This window comes from Thunnus thynnus, chromosome 5 (assembly GCF_963924715.1).
Source record: "Thunnus thynnus chromosome 5, fThuThy2.1, whole genome shotgun sequence".
Taxonomy (NCBI): domain Eukaryota; kingdom Metazoa; phylum Chordata; class Actinopteri; order Scombriformes; family Scombridae; genus Thunnus; species Thunnus thynnus.
In genome coordinates this window covers 3,133,783-3,149,733 of record NC_089521.1, presented here as the reverse complement: position 1 = coordinate 3,149,733, position 15,951 = coordinate 3,133,783, and the positions used below count along the sequence as shown (strand labels likewise).

Sequence of the window (15,951 nt, the reverse complement as noted above, 5' to 3'; positions counted from 1 at the left end):
TAAAGATATTCATAGTTCCCAGACAATGAAGACCAGTGACTCTGGTAATCCTCTGACTTTTTTTAGCACTCCCAGGATGTTGACATCAGCGAGTGTCTTAACAACTAGTGTTAACGACCATTAGATAGATTGGCAGGAAATTTGGAACAGACATTCATGTCCCTCTCTGGATGAATTCTAATAACTTTAGAAACTGTAAACCTTTCTTCCAGTGCCATCACCAGGTCAATTTTTTTAAATTTTCCAGTACTTTTCTTTATGACCACATACCTGCAAAACTAATCCCATAATTCCCAACAGCTTCAGCTGTACTTTGTGTTGATTGCTCATTAGCAACATGCTTAACTAAGATGGTGAACATAGTAAACATTATACCCACTCAATCATGAGCATGAGCAACCAGTAAATTGGAATCCAGTACAGGCAGCAAAGTCACAGAACTAAATGGACAGCAAGGACATTCAACCTATGTGTGTGTGTGTGTGTGTGTGTCTGTGTGTGTGTGTGTGTGTGTGTGTGTGTGTGTATGTGTTCCTTTGTGTGCACAACATCCCTCAGCATGCCTTGACCCTCTTCCCCACCCTGCCCTACCAGTAGCTGGTGACCATGGTAACAGCTCAGACATTTCTGAACCCCTGAGAGACAGAGTTTGGGAATAGAGCCAGCCAGCCTGTAAGACTTCAGTGATTATTCTTATCAGTCGACAATAATGCTGCACACCTTCACCCCCATCCTTATCCCCTCCTAGCCTCACCCCTCCATCTGTGTCCATTTTAAAGCTCTCACCCTGCCTTCACTGGGCCGTTATAATTCTGGTGAAGCGTAGCTGCATTTCGTTCAGCTGCCCATGTTTTCCAAACCACAACAGAAAAAAAATGGCACAAAGTGTGGCAGGTTGATAGCAGGTATCATGCACATGCCTCGTCTCAGCAAAATGCTTTTTGAGATAAGGGTCTGTGTCCATGCCTTAAGCGCCAGTGGCAGCCACCTCAGCAGGTAGATAAAGAGCAAAAATCTCTGCACAACACTACGTTTAATTGAACATGAAGGAGGTGGGGAGGAGAGCTTTCTAATTATCTCTGTGCTGCGATAATGAGACAGAAAGCATCGGGTGACATTATGAAAACGCATATTATGACTGTAATTGTGTGACGGCAGGATACTTGACTGTGGCATTACAAACATTTTTTTTTTGTTGCTAACAACAACATTCTCCCAGACTGAGTCCAGCCTTGCGTGCGCAGTTCTGCCCACTGAGCCAAAGAATTCACATTTAGCTTCTGATGCTATCAACTCGCCCTGGGCAACAATGACCAAGCTTCCTCATCTCTCATCCTCAACTTGCACTTGAGGAGATCACAGACATGAAGAAACTCTCAGAGATTAAAACTACACAGTAATCTCACACCACACTGTATTAATCTCCAAGCATAAAAGTGCCATTCTTTGGCATGCACAAGTTTATCAAACTCCTATCAGATTGAGTTGGTCTATCAAATGATGAATGAAAGAGCATGAAGTGCCTATTGAAGAACTGAGTGGGTAAAATCATCTGCGGTATTAAGTACACTTCAATGTAAATCCCAAATCAAATTATGCAAATCTTCTACTCTTATATGGAGCCCCTTGAACACATCAGATTAGGATCGTCTCTCTGGTCTCACATGAGAGTTCAGTCTCACCGAGGCCTCTGTTCATGGAGAGATACACAATGATGGAGAATCAACCTATGATAAAGTTTGGAGGTCTGCATGTAAGGTAAAGCACTCAAGATCCATGAAACTAAAGAGTTATTGAGGAATCTATAACTTTGATCAACCTCTGTTGGCGAACTCTAGAAACTGCAGTGGTTACTGAAAAGTCTTTCTTTAGAGTTGCAACATGGGAGGAGCTCTTTCAGACATCCAGCAGTCCAGTTCAGCATAGACAATGTTAGTGGACTGGCAGTTAGAGCACTTCATAATGGAAATTAAACCCTCCCAGTTAATTCATCAGTGCAAAATATGGACAACTGAATTATATGGTTCTTTGAAAAAGAAAAAGAAAGTCTAAAGCTGCACAAAGCAATATTTTTATATTAAAAATGATAAATTTACCATGTTTCCCTCAACTCTACGGAGAGCTTTAGTGTCTTTCCGCTCACTGATATGGTTTTCTGGCCCACATCTTTACTGTTTGGTTCCAGCTCACTGTTAACAAAACCTCATTAACAGCAGCAGCTGTTTTTGGTAAACAAGCTCTTATAAACCCACTAAACACTACCTGTCCAGTACCAAACGGCAGAAAGACAGAATTAGTGACTAACTGGTGAATACAGTGGAGCATGTGGAGCTAAACACATCAAAGGAGCCAGATATTTTTCTCAGTCAGTAAGAAAAATTGTTTGGTGTTGAGTCAATGGTGACCAAACCAGAGCTAAAAGGAAAGTAAATATTAGTCTTACATTTGTCAAGTGGCACACACCACAAGACTCCCAATGAATGCTAATGTTGCTCTATGTCTGCCAATGTGTTTATAGGCAACTGTTTGCTTTTCAGTTTGCCAAAGGTCCTCCAAACAGACTGAGGTATTAATTTTATGTCCAAAGTGTTTGTTCTAGTGATGACTGTGAAGCATCAGGTCTCTAGTGCCTATCATTCTAGAAAGCCAGGGGGCACTAGAGCGCTCCCACCAAACCTTTAAGACTATCTTGCGTATCTATTGTGTTGAAACTGGTAAAGAATGGGATGAGGGCATACCTCTCCTGCTTTTTGTTATCAAAGTGTTCAGGAGGCACAGGGTTTCAGTCCTGCAAAACTGGTGTTTGGCCACACAGTTCAAGGCCCACTGAAATTGTTGCATGAGGAGGTCATCTGCGATTCTTCTCCTAGACAAAACGTGCCTGACTACGTCAGTTCTTTCAGAGAGCATCTTCACCATGCCTGTGAGGTAACCAAAGAGGCATTGAAGTTTTCAATCCAGAGACTCTGTGCTGGCTTTTCTTCCTATCTCTGGTTCAGTACTGCAAGCCACGTTTGCAGGTCCTTACATGGTTGAGAAAAATCTGAGTGAAACAGATTATCTTATTTGCACTCCAGATAGGAGACGTAAGACTCGAGTGTGTCATGTGAGCATGCTGAAGTCTTATATTGCCAGGTCTAGTGAAAAACATACATCCACTTCACCTAAGGTGTTGCATGTAGCTTTAGCCTCAGTGTTGCCTTCTTACTCTCCCCAGGAAGATGATTTAGTGATGCAAGATGCTTCTGTTCTGTGTGCTCGATTACAGAATTCCCAAGTGCTAAGTGATTTGGAGACTAATCTGTCTCACCTCTCTGGGTCCCATAAGAGTGACATTGTCGGGTTGATTGAAAATCATTGTGCACTATTCTCAGATGTACCTACCCAAACCACTGTCTTGCAACATGATATTGATATTGGTGATTGTCCTTCTGTTAAGTAGGATGTTTACCATGTGAACACCACAAAAAGAGCTAAAATGCAAAAAGAGGTTGAGTATTAACTGAAGCATGGCCTTGCTGTTCCTAGTTCCAGCTCCTAGAGCTCTTCATGTTTGTTAATGCCAAAGTCTGATGGGACCCCATGCTTTTGTACTTTGGTAAGTAAACAGTGCTACCGAGCCAGATTAGTACTCAGGTAAGTAAACAGTGTTACCGAGCCAGATTAATTTCCTCTTCCTCATGTGGAAGATTGCATAGATAGGGTTTGAACTGCTTGCTATGTCTCAAAGTTAGACTTGCTTAAGGCTACTACTGGAAAGTGCCCTTGAAAGCCTGTGCTTCTGAGATCTCTACATTTGTTCTACCAGACAATTTCCTGCAGTACACATTCATGGCATTTGGTATGTGCGATACCCGAGCCACTTTTTAACTCAGTTTATTTTTGATAACAGTATACAGATCTATAAAAGGCAATTTAGGCAAGGACAAGCATTACAGCTGGATCGATTACAAAGTAACAACCCACAACAATTTTGGAAAGAAATAAATAAACTGGGCCCTAAGAAATTAAAGAAAATCTCAATGGAAATTATACTAGATAATTATGATATATAAAAATAAAAAAGAGGTAGTACTTGGAAAATGGGAGAACAATTTTGCTGATATATTTTCAGGAAACCATATTCCACCTGGTTTTGATGACATGTTCCTAAATGATATTTGTGCTATAAAATGTAAGATGGAGATGGCTATGAATACACCAGGATATAGACCAAATACATTTTTAAACCACAATATTACAATAGAAGAAGTTAAAAGGGCTGTAGATAAAGCACAATTGAAAAGGGTATCCGGAATTGAAGGTATCCCAAATGAAGTCTTAAAATCTCCATATCTCTTAGATAAAAGAGGACCTTTATCTTTTCAAGACATGCTTTGAACATGGTATAATCCCGACAGTATGGGACAAGTCCATTATTAAGCCTGTTCCAAAGTAATCGAAAAATGACCCTACAATAATTATAGGGGCATCAGCCTCCTTAGTACAGTTTACAAATTGTATTCTAATATACTGAACAACAGGCTCACACAACATTTAGAATTGGGACAGTATCTTGTCGATGAGCAGAATGGATTTAGAAAGAAACAAGCCTGTATTGATCATATAAACATAGCACAAAAAGTAAGGAAATTTGCGTTTGGTAGATTATTTCTTTGTTGTAACAATGCTTCTTGGCAATAAAGCTTATACTGTTGGAAAGCCTGTTTATTTCCCTTTTAAATGGTGCCACATTTGTAAGGAACGTGCATTTGTGGGATGAGCAGCAGAGCTGAGTATGTGGGTTGCGCCCATGAAAAATATGCCAACTCTTCTCTGCCAATGCCAAACAGCTTATTTTGCTGTAGCTATTGACTCTTGTTTTGAGCTTCTGGTACCCCCAGGTGCTGCCAATCAGGTGCCTGATTGGCATTGGATTGGCAGCACCTGTGAGCATGGGCCCTGCTACAGTGGTCAGTAGGTGTCTGCTCCAAGAATCGGCATGCCACACATGACTGATCTGGATAGGGCCCATGCGATAGGGCAACTTCAAGCCGGTGTTCTGTAAAACCAAGTCGCGGCATTATTTGGAGTGAGCCCTAGTACCATCTCCAAAGTGAAGGCCAAGTTCCATATAAGGGAGGATGTCAGAGACAGGCCGTGAAGTGGGCGTCCCAAGAAGACGACACCCCAAGAAGACGTTTCCTCACCCTGTCAGCACTTAGGTACCGTAGGCTGTTTCTACAGATTTGCAGTCAAGGTTTGCAGGACAATATGGCCGACGGCTCTCTGCCCAGACAATCCGGAACAGACTACACACAGCCAATCTCCGGTCTCATAGGGCTGCCAGGAGGCCTGCCATGACTGCCCTTCACCATCAGGCTCGTTTGCACTGGTGTCAGCAACACATGCACTGGAACCTGAACATGTGGAGGAACGTTATGTTCAGCGATAAGTCCAGATTCTGCCTACAGCAGTTGGATCGAAGGGTCAAAGTGTGGAGAAGATGCACAGAACGCTATGCTGATTGCTGCACTGATAGAGTGACATCTTTTGGTGGAGGCAATGTGATGGTGTGGGGCGGCATCTCCCTCACTGGAAAAACAAGGCTTGTCATCATTGGAGGCAATCTCAATGCAGAGAGATATTGAGATGAGATTCTGCAACCGGTGGCAATCCCATATCTCCACAGTCTGGGACTGAACTCTATCCTCCAAGATGACAACGCTCGCCCCCACAGAGCAGGGTTTATCAGAGACTACCTCCAGAATTTGGGAGTGGAGAGGATGAAATGGCCTGCCTGCAGTCCTGACCTCAACCCCATTGAACACTTGTGGGATCAGTTTGGGCGTGTTGTTTGTGCCAGAGTGACCAACACAACCACGTTGGCTGACTTGCGACAAATGCTGGTTGAAGAATGGGATGCCATCCCACAGCAGTGTGTGACCAGGCTGGTGACCACCATGAGGAGGAGGTGCCAGGCTGTTGTGGCTGTGTATGGTTCTTCCACACGCTACTGAGGCTCCTGTTTGTTAAATGAATAAATTGTTAAATTGCCAATATGTCTTGTTTCTTCAGTCTTCAATCATCCAATCCACCAGACACAAGAATCAATGGCAGAATAAGCTGTTTGGCATTGGCAGAGAAGATTTGGCATATTTTTCATGGGCGCAACCCACATACTCAGCTCTGCTGCTCATCCCACAAATGCATGCTCCTTACAAATGTGGCACCATTTAAAAGGGAAATAAACAGGTTTTCCAACGGTATAAGATTTATTGCCAAGAAGCATTGTTACAACAAAGAAATAATCTACCAAACACAAATTTCTATACTTTTTGTGTTATGTTTACATTCAATATCGACTATTATTAGAACTAGAATTGCCAAAGGCAAACCCACTTTTGCATGTTTTGTTGATTTTCAAAAGGCGTTTGACTGGATTCACAGAGATCTGCTTGCCTTTAAACTTATGGAAGCAGATGTGGATGGTAGATTTTATAGAGCAATCCATTCTTATATCCATCCATCCAGTTGCCTGTGTTGAAATCAATGATATGTTTACTGACTGGTTTGATACACACACCTTTTAGAGTAAAACAAGATGACACACTTTCTCCAACTCTTTTAGCATTATTTGTGAATGACTTTGCCCTACAGATTAAGGAAGCTAATTTAGGCGTATGTATAGGTGACATTAAATTGGACATTTTATTATACACAGATGATATAATTTTATTGGCTGAGTCTTAGTCTGATCAACAGAATATGTTAAAAATGGTTTAGTTTGTAATAAATCAGAGCAAAACACAAATAATGCATTTCAAAAAGAAAGGTATGGAAAGTAGTTTTGGTTCAGTCGCTTTAGTGTATGTTAGTGTCTATAAATACTTGGGTTTCTTTCTTGATGAATTTATGACTCATGAGGTTGGAATTGGGTCCCTCGCTGATTCAGCTGGGAGAGCTTTGGGATCAGTTATTAACAAATTCAATGTAATGATCTTAGTTATTGTACATAAACCAAACTCTACGATGCATGTGTCTCCCCCATACTGAATTATGCTGTAGGGGTAGGGGGTTTAAAAGAATCTAAAATTATAGAGTCCATACAGAACAGAACATTAAGATATTTTCTGGGGGTTCATAGATTTGCTCCAATTCTGGCAGTTCAGGGAGACATGGGCTGGGTACCAGGATCTGTACAATGAAAATGTGAAATGATCCAACCGTGGAACCATCTAATCACAATGGCAGAGGATAGAATAATTAAGAGAGTATTTATGTTGAGTAAATTATACAGTTCTCCATGGGCAAAAGAGCTTCATTCAATTTTAGAGGTGGACAAGCTGTATATCTATAGGAATAATCTTTGGTGTAATGTTAACTCCATTAAAAATAAGATTTTACTGAAATTTGCAGAAAGATGGTTTGAAAACGTTGTGTCAAAGCCAAAATTAAGGACATATATGCATATCAAACAGAATTTTGGCCCTGAATTATATGTTATATCTTGTTTATCTGGAAGCCAAAGATTTTTGGTGGCACATTTGAGAGCTCGTATTCTTCCTCTGGCCATTGAGGTTGGTCGATTCAAAAATACTCCGGAGGAAAATAGACTGTGTGAGAACTGTGATTTGGGTGAAGTGGAAAGTGAGTCCCATTTTCTTTTGTACTGTACAAATTATGATCACTTACATGAGTTACTGTTTCTTGAAATTGCTCGACAAAACCCTGAAATATTCTGGTGTTCAGATGAGCAAAAACTGGAATGGCTGTTTAATTTTGATGTATTTCAGTTTGCTAACTTTATCTCAATAGCCTGGAAAAGAAGGCAAGATAGATTGTTTAATTAGTATATACTTAGAATTTTCAGTGATATATGGTAAGCTTCTGACAGTAAATTAGAATGTCTGTACTATTTAATGATGGTCTCTAGATTTGAAGGAGAAAGATTTTCTTTTTACAATATATACGTTGTATTCTAGTCCTGGCTTATTGGAATTTATGGTGTCTTGTATGCATGCATACAGTTGTATGCATCACACAGAAATAAAAATTTTATTTATTCATTCATTTTAAAGCCTGATCTGGAGAGTGTTTACTGGAGTGGCAAACTGTGAGGCATATCTTGAAGATGTGGTAGTCAACTCCACTGATTAGTAATCTCATGTGGAAGCCCTGTCCACTGTGTTTCAGGGTTTGCAAGAGGCCTCTCTCACCTTGAAACTAGCAAAATGTGAGTTTGCTAAGGCTAACATTACCTATCTAGGCAAACAGGTTGGTCAGTGCTAAGTGCGTCCAGTAGATGCTTACAGCCATCTCTAAGTTCCCTGTTCCCACCTCTAAGTGGGAACTGCATAGTTTTCTTGGCTTAGCTGGTTACTACTGAGGGTTTAGCCATTACCTTGTTTCAATTGTGTCCCTTCTGACAGACCTCCTTAGCCCGTCGAAGCCCCAACAATGCTCTGGGCCCTCCAGCATTTCGAGGCTTACGTTGGCTCGACCCCTCAGCCAGTGATAGTTTTTACAGACCACAACCCTCTTGTGTTTCTAAATCAGATGTAACAGTAACCAGCAGCTCATGTGTTTGGCTCTTATGGCCCAGAACTTCAACATAGAAATCCATCACAAAAAAATCACAAAAAATGGGCGTGGCAATGTTGTGGCCAATGACCTCTCATGTGTACCTTAGTATGGTTGTCATCTCAAGGGAGGGGGTGTTACATGTCACGCTGTGTCTTGTTATTGTTTTTCTTGTGTGTGTGTGTGTGTGTGTGTGTGTGTGTGTGTGTGTGTGTGTGTCTTTTCTATGTCTTTGTGTTCTAGGTGCAGCTCACTGATGACTCACTGAGGATACCTGTGTGAAGATGTGGGCTGGGTCTATATAGGTTGTTCCTTCCTCTGCCCACACTCTCTCTCAAGTCCCTTATTTTATACTTTTTGTTTTTTTGTAAATAAATGTAATCTTTTCGCATCTTATGTTGCACCTTTCGAGCCAGTCATAGAATGATAATATACTAAAAATAAAAGCTCTTTCAACATGAAAAGGATTGTGAGGCCAGAGCTAATTTACAAAGTTTATTGCCCACACTTTCTGCTGCTCAGCTACACATAATTTTCCTCTCTAAAGGTCAGACGTGCTTTATGGGTTGGTGGTCACATAGCTAAAATTGGTTGAGTGGAGGATGTGGTTGGATATCAAAAAGTTGATGCCAAGGAACACGTTGCTGTGCAATGTCGAAGCAGAGGAACCATCAGTGGGGTCAGAATGCACTCCCCTCACTGTCTGGCCTCTATAATTGGAAACTGTGTTGTCAGTGGTGCGGTTCCACGAGGAAAATTATCTCTTGTAATGGATAGAGACACTGTGTAAATGTAGCTAGTCTTGTGTGCAAAGGACACACCACATTATACATTTTATCAGCCTCTTCCAGGTTCATCACAGAAAAAAACTTTTTTACCATGAAGATTTAAAAGATTTACCATGTGCTGCCATCTTGTCAACAAGAAGTAACAAGTTGGCTTAAAGGTTGTGGTGGTTGCCACGTGAAGTTCATAAATGGAAAAAAAGCAGGGGCTTCAAGGTTCTTCTTCCTGCCTCTCATCAATTTAGCTGCCACATCAGTTTGGGTTGATGTGATGGTTCAGCTCTGAAACATCATTAGACCAGCGTCCATGTGGACACCTCAGTCACCCAGCAGGCAGGGAGGCTGGTGCAAGACTTTGTATCACAGAAATCATTGCTACAGATGAAGTGTGCAACTAGTACATTTGTTTTTGCCCCTCAAAGTGTAATTTGGCCTTTTCTGTCTGTTGATGTGACCTTTCTAATGTCCCTTATAAATATCACATATTTCTGCAGGACAGGAACATGGTGATATTTCTGTTCTGATAGTTGCACAGGGCAGAAATATCACTATCTGATGAAGTAATTGTTGGCTTTTGTCAACAAATCAACTGGTCCAAGTCCAGAAATCAGCAAATCATTGCTATCAATGCTATTCTAAGTTAGCAGTGGTCATTTTGTACTTTGAAGTAATGAAAATCATACTTATGAGACATGCAAATGGTTCAGAAAGTAAAGAAAAATTATGGATTTTCAAGTGGAAATACTATAAAAATAATATCTCATCCATCATGAATCTGGACACAAATTAATTTAATTGTATCTAATGAGTTCCTGATGGGCCTTTATAACTGTTCTCTAGAACACCAAGCTATTTTTATCAGTGACAGACTGACATCTCCATTTATATAATCACACTTATTATAAAAGTTAGGGATAAAAACTCCTTTATGTACAATGTGAACAAGACTAAGAGTCTACAACTAGCAGTTCTGTGAGGCTGTAGGCACAGTGGTGGTTTGAGTAAAATGCTAACATTAGCATGTTAACCTGCTCCCAGTTACAATGTTAACATGCTAATGATATTAGCAGGTAATAGCAGGTAAAGTTTACCAAGTTCACTATCTTAGCTTTGCATGTTAGTGTTCTAATGGCTGCTAATTTGCACTAAATGCAAAGTACTGCTGAGGATGATGGTGCTCTGGCTGAAAAAATAAGGGATCACCAAACTTATTACAATTCATCCTGTAGGAAACATCGATCAGATTACTACTAATCACAGTCCATCTGACATTTCACTCTAAACTTCACTCTCAAAAATGACACCAGATGACAAGTCAGGAGGTCAGCAAATTAGTTCCTGTGGAGCTGCATCCGACTGTTTCTGAAACCAACCATTCAACATTCATTCTTACTTCACATTGTAACAGAGGTGTTTCCCAAAAGCATTGTAACTGAAGATGTTCTTAGAAATGATTGTAGATAAATGAGTACTTCCTACACACTTGTAGGAGGCTTAGATCATCTTAAGAACCTCCACAACTTGTAGAAGGATGCTAAAAGACAGCTTTCTAAACAAGTCACAGTGATTTTAGAGGAGAGAATATTGTAGTCTACAATCAGACTGTCTACACAGCTGGAATGATGAAAAAAGCAAGTTTCACTGTAGTTACTTAGGGTGTGCCTGAATACAAATACGTTATTCAACAAAGCACAAATAGTTGTTTTTTACGAATATTTGTTTCGTACAAATATTTTTAAATTAATTTCTTTTCCGGATGAAAAAAAAAATCATGTCAAATACCAGCGTGCAGGTCGGTTACATTGCTATCTCAGTCTCTGTCCTCTGCTCCGCTGTTATGTCTATCAGCGTGTCTCAACAAGGGGAGTCACATCCACCTGCTACATGATGCACATTTCCTTATTTGGACATCACTCCCAGAGTTAGGGGTGTTCCCCAGAGATAAAGCTGATCTACTTACACATGCGAAGTGCTTTCAAGGGACTCTCCATAACCTGTTGTTCCCCTTCTCCTTTCCACAAAGTTAGGTTGTAAAAAATAGGCAATAAATTAAAAGTGCAAAGCAAGAATTGCCTTTGAAGTTCTTCCCTACATTTTACATGCTGTGCTGTGTTATGGGTGTCTGTCTGCACATTGGCAACACATTTGGTTTTAGCTCAGTGGTCAGTGCAGTCATCTATGATCTGAGAGACTAGAGTTTTAGACCCAGTGTGGGGACCTCCTTCATAAGATAGTTTATTCATAAACACTTTTAACACTTTAATATCCTACAATTAATAGTGTAATAAAAACAAAAACTGGATTTTTACACCTATTTCCATTTTTTTTTAATACAAATATAAATAGTTTTCCTGCCTCAACAAATATGGATACAAATACAAATACTGGGCCCTCTGCACATCCGTAGTAGTTACACAAGATGACGTGAGCTGTTACGCGGCCTGTGTAGACTTCTGTATTGATTAAAATAGAAGTGTATCTGCTCCATCAGATGCGTGTGAGGCAGAGGACTGAAAAACAAAGCAAGAAACAAGTAACTCCTCCTGTGTGGACAAACTGTTCGACAATTGAATAAGCACTTCATCTGAAGCATACTGAGGGAACCTTTGGGAAAACACTATGAAGGCTTCAGACCTGCTTTTGGTTTTAAAATTCCATACTTTTAAGAGGAACAACACTTTACAATGATTCAGTCATAACCTACCTGGTCAGGTGAAAAGAAATTCAGTAAAATGACAGGCTGATCTTTTTCTTTCTTCAGTTATATGTACTTAAATGCACACATGTTCAGAAACCTCTGAGACTATTACTTTTGTAGAGAGCAAAAATATCTCTACAATAGCTTTTCAGGTTTTTTGTAAGGACTTAATGTGAACACAAAACTACTTAACCCTGGAATAAAACAGGCTTTGTTGTCTTCTTGTCAAGTCTGAAAAGACTGAGAGAATGTGCATGAAATAGCAAAGAGACAGACCTTTACTGCAGAGCAATACCATGCAATCTGGCTTTCTCAGTAGGAAGGCTCTTTGACTACTCAGCCAGAGGAAAAGTAGCCATTACCACCCGATTGCCTTCAGGGCCTCATAACAGCCGGGACAGAGAGCTGACATGAGGGCACTTTTCTGAGGCAATGTATAGCAGAGACATCGTCACCTTGCTGTTAAGAGGGAATCATGGCCTCTATATTCCCAGCAGATCACACACACAGCCAACGCTGAGACCGGGGTCAAATGTGACTAAAGCTATCGCACAGCAATTACTTGACAGATAAGACACAATGTAACAACAAGAAAGGAGAGAGCAGAAGTGGTTAATGGGAAGAGGGTAAATGCGGGATGAGCCACAGACCTGTTTCCTTGAGGAGAGCGCGCTCTTTGGACGGCTCTGGCGACCCCCCTTCCCCGCTTCAGAGGCTTCCCGGCAGCTTCGACGCAGCGTCGTGGCACTGGCGTCAGGATGGTTGGGCAGAGGGCTGGAGGGACACAAGCAGCATGTTAGAGCACTCATCCCAGTGGTTGGTTTAATTGTTTGGTTAACATGTTGAGGAAGAGGTTGGATTTAACATGTGGTAAGGGCCCTTTACTGGGAGGAAAATCCTGCAAAAACATCCAGTTTTTGGATTAAAACCACCAGAATTTTCTCCTGAAATGCAGTCATTCATTGTTTTCCTCTAATTAAATTCTTGACAGGGCAAAAACAGCATGTTACAATCACTTCTTCAGTCAAACAGCATAAATCTATTACTTGGACTTCTGCCCAAGAGCAAATTTTTAACGAGGCCAATAATGCTGGCCATAAATAGAGATGTAAGCCAATCAGAAATTTCTTTCCTTGCTTTTGTTTTGCTTCAAAACTGAGAGTTGCTGCCAATCAGCATTTTTATATTGCAAGAAATATCAAAATCCCTTGAATGGCATCCTTTTTTTCCTCTTTATTTGATATGTTGGAGGATACACTACAGAGGTATCCTTACTCACAACTGCATTATAGCTTTAACTCCCAAAACAATCATAATGATATCAGTTGTTTAAGTGAGAATTCTCTGCAAGATGACCTTCACTGCGATTCAGTGAGTCCACACAATGATGCAATCACTTGTCGCATAAGGCAAACATTTCGAAGTTTCTGTAAAAGCAAAACTGAAAGTAATGCATAAAAACAGATTCTCATCAGCACTATATGATTAAAAGGTCAATCTTTTGACTTTGGATATTTTCTTATATAATGTTTGTTTATCATATAAGATCATTCATAATTTTTCTCTACCACCAGTTAAACAATTTGTAAAGACCTTTAGTGCTGGTACAAGATCAGCAAGAGCCTCCACTAGAGAGAATAACATTTTTGTGTTGTATTCTGGTCCACAAAGTTGCTCTAACTAGTACAGCCTGGATGTTCTACACTTATACTATACCACTAGTGTCAAAGAAATACGTAATACATTTTAAAGCTGGATTGAACAATGGCTCAAGGATATTCTCTCACTGAGCTTCATTAAAAAGTGTTAAACATAGCTGATTTGACTAAGTCAGACTGTTCATACAAGCTTCAGATAAACTTTGGAATACATCTTTGCACAAAACAAGACCTGTGGATTTTGTCTGGATTTTTCTCTTCCATCACTTACATTAACAGCAAATATGAACAGGAGGAATGCTTACAGCATGCAAAAATGTTTCAATGTTCATATGGGCACTTGACTGTTGTTTTAAGACAGAATTGAAAAATTGTGAACCTGTCCTTTTAATTTGACTCTTCCTGCCAAGTTAAAGCCCATGTCTTTGAAACTATTCTCCCTCTGCAAGACAGACTTTGCGTTATAAATTTCAGGATGATCTCGACTGGGGTTTATTTTCTTGGACTTGACAAAGCTCCTTCAGAGTTACATAGGACACAATATAACTGTTTTCACAGGCTGAGTGGCACTCCTCATGACAAGTGAACTGATCTTCTCAAGTAAAATCACTGGAGTGCACTTTGGTTTAAGATATTTCATGCAAACCCACTGGTACTGTCCTTGTTCACCATTTTACCTGAGGTAGAGGATCCGTGCTATCAGTCCATACAGCACAATGGCCAGGAGCAAAGGGATGACGTAGAAGATGGCAAAGTCGATGAGGTAGATGGGCAGGTAGAGCTCCCGCTTCACCTTGTAACCACACTGCACATGTCCATCCTGGCTCACCTACATGTCACACAGTTGTCATATAGGCACTGCAAGAAAGCAGGCTGGTGGCTCACAGACTCTCGCTGTGATATGCATGTAATAATGTCATGAGTACAATCTTTTACATCTGCACACATGTAATAATACTGCTTTCAGAAATGGCAGAGCTCATAAAAAGCTTTTTACATTTCCCTGCTGTTGAACCAGCATTTATCTTGCAAATCGCAGCTGTTTTATTTCTCTTTTCATGACTCATATACTTACTGAAACACTGCAAAGGGTACTATTGTCTGTATTTTCAAGTACTGCCTGCAAGCGTTTCCACATAGTAATTCAGCCTGTAAAACTATATGTTTAAAAATGTTATGTGCTCTTCACTCTCATTCAGTTGTGTGTGTTTTTAGTGTTTTCTAGTTGATCATTGTGGCCACAGATGCTAACTTCTGTCTGAAAAAACTGGAAGCATTCAAAAAGGCAGTCAGTAATTACTCTGCCGTTGCTCTCACACACTTAATAGGTAACATGCAAAATGTAATGTGCAATGTATTTCTCTAACCTGAATGTCCACCAGGAAAAACCACAGCATGCAGTAGACGCAGGTGAAGATCCAAACCCCGGCAATGATCCGCTTCGCCCGGGTAACTGTACAAACAGTCTGAGCTTTCATTGGATGGCAGATAGCTATGTACCTGCACATGGTGAGAAAACACAATGTCAAGTTAACTGTGACTGTTGAGGTTTTTTTTTTGTTTTTCTTTTAGTCCCACCAATCTGTTGGCAAGTAGATGCCACTGAGCTCTTTATGCAATGTTTTTCCCATGTAGAGCAGTGACCATGGGTAATGGCAGCTCAGGTGTCAGATTTTCACACTCTAGTCCTCCTCTATAGCCGAATGTGTATACTCTTCCATCTTGGATCATAAACAGAAAGGCCACAGACCTACCTATGATTCTATGAAACATTTTTGAACAGTCAGTTTAGATTTTTAGATCATAGAAGTTTACAAAATAAAGTTGATTATGTTCTTGAATGTTAAGGACCATACAAGTGTTTTTGCACACTTTACATAACTGTCAACCAAGGTCCATTGGTTTCCTCTTATTTTCATACAACATGGAAGGTTATAAAGTCTTCAAACTTGCAGAGATTGTTTGTTTTGTTATAATCTAGTATAGACTCCTCTCGTCAATCTTCAATTTCAGCCGTATTACCACACAACACTGTAACTGTTACACTAGTACAGTAAAAGCAGTCAAGAAAATATTTTTTGTTTGTAATTTGAGTGGGTCCTAACAGATCCTAACTACATGTTGAAATAGAGAAACTGAAATACTTTTAAAACAAAGATTGTTATAACCCATCCCCATTTTGATTTGGTCACACAATGTTTCCTACACAAACCTTACAAGATAGTCCAAATGATATTATTTTGTGGGT

General features: G+C 40.2%; 1 protein-coding gene across 1 annotated transcript in view; it reads right to left on the bottom strand.

Annotated features, from left to right (window-relative positions):
* The window catches only part of trhr2 (thyrotropin releasing hormone receptor 2), a 28,318-nt gene that overhangs the window by 8,013 nt on the left and 4,354 nt on the right, over window positions 1-15,951 (bottom strand). Inside the window, exons 2-4 of the mRNA XM_067588726.1 lie at window positions 15,071-15,203; window positions 14,381-14,532; window positions 12,696-12,819 (exon numbers count right to left, since the gene is read on the bottom strand). Coding sequence (XP_067444827.1) covers window positions 12,696-12,819; window positions 14,381-14,532; window positions 15,071-15,203 — 409 coding nt within the window. The remainder of the gene's footprint in view (window positions 1-12,695; window positions 12,820-14,380; window positions 14,533-15,070; window positions 15,204-15,951) is intronic.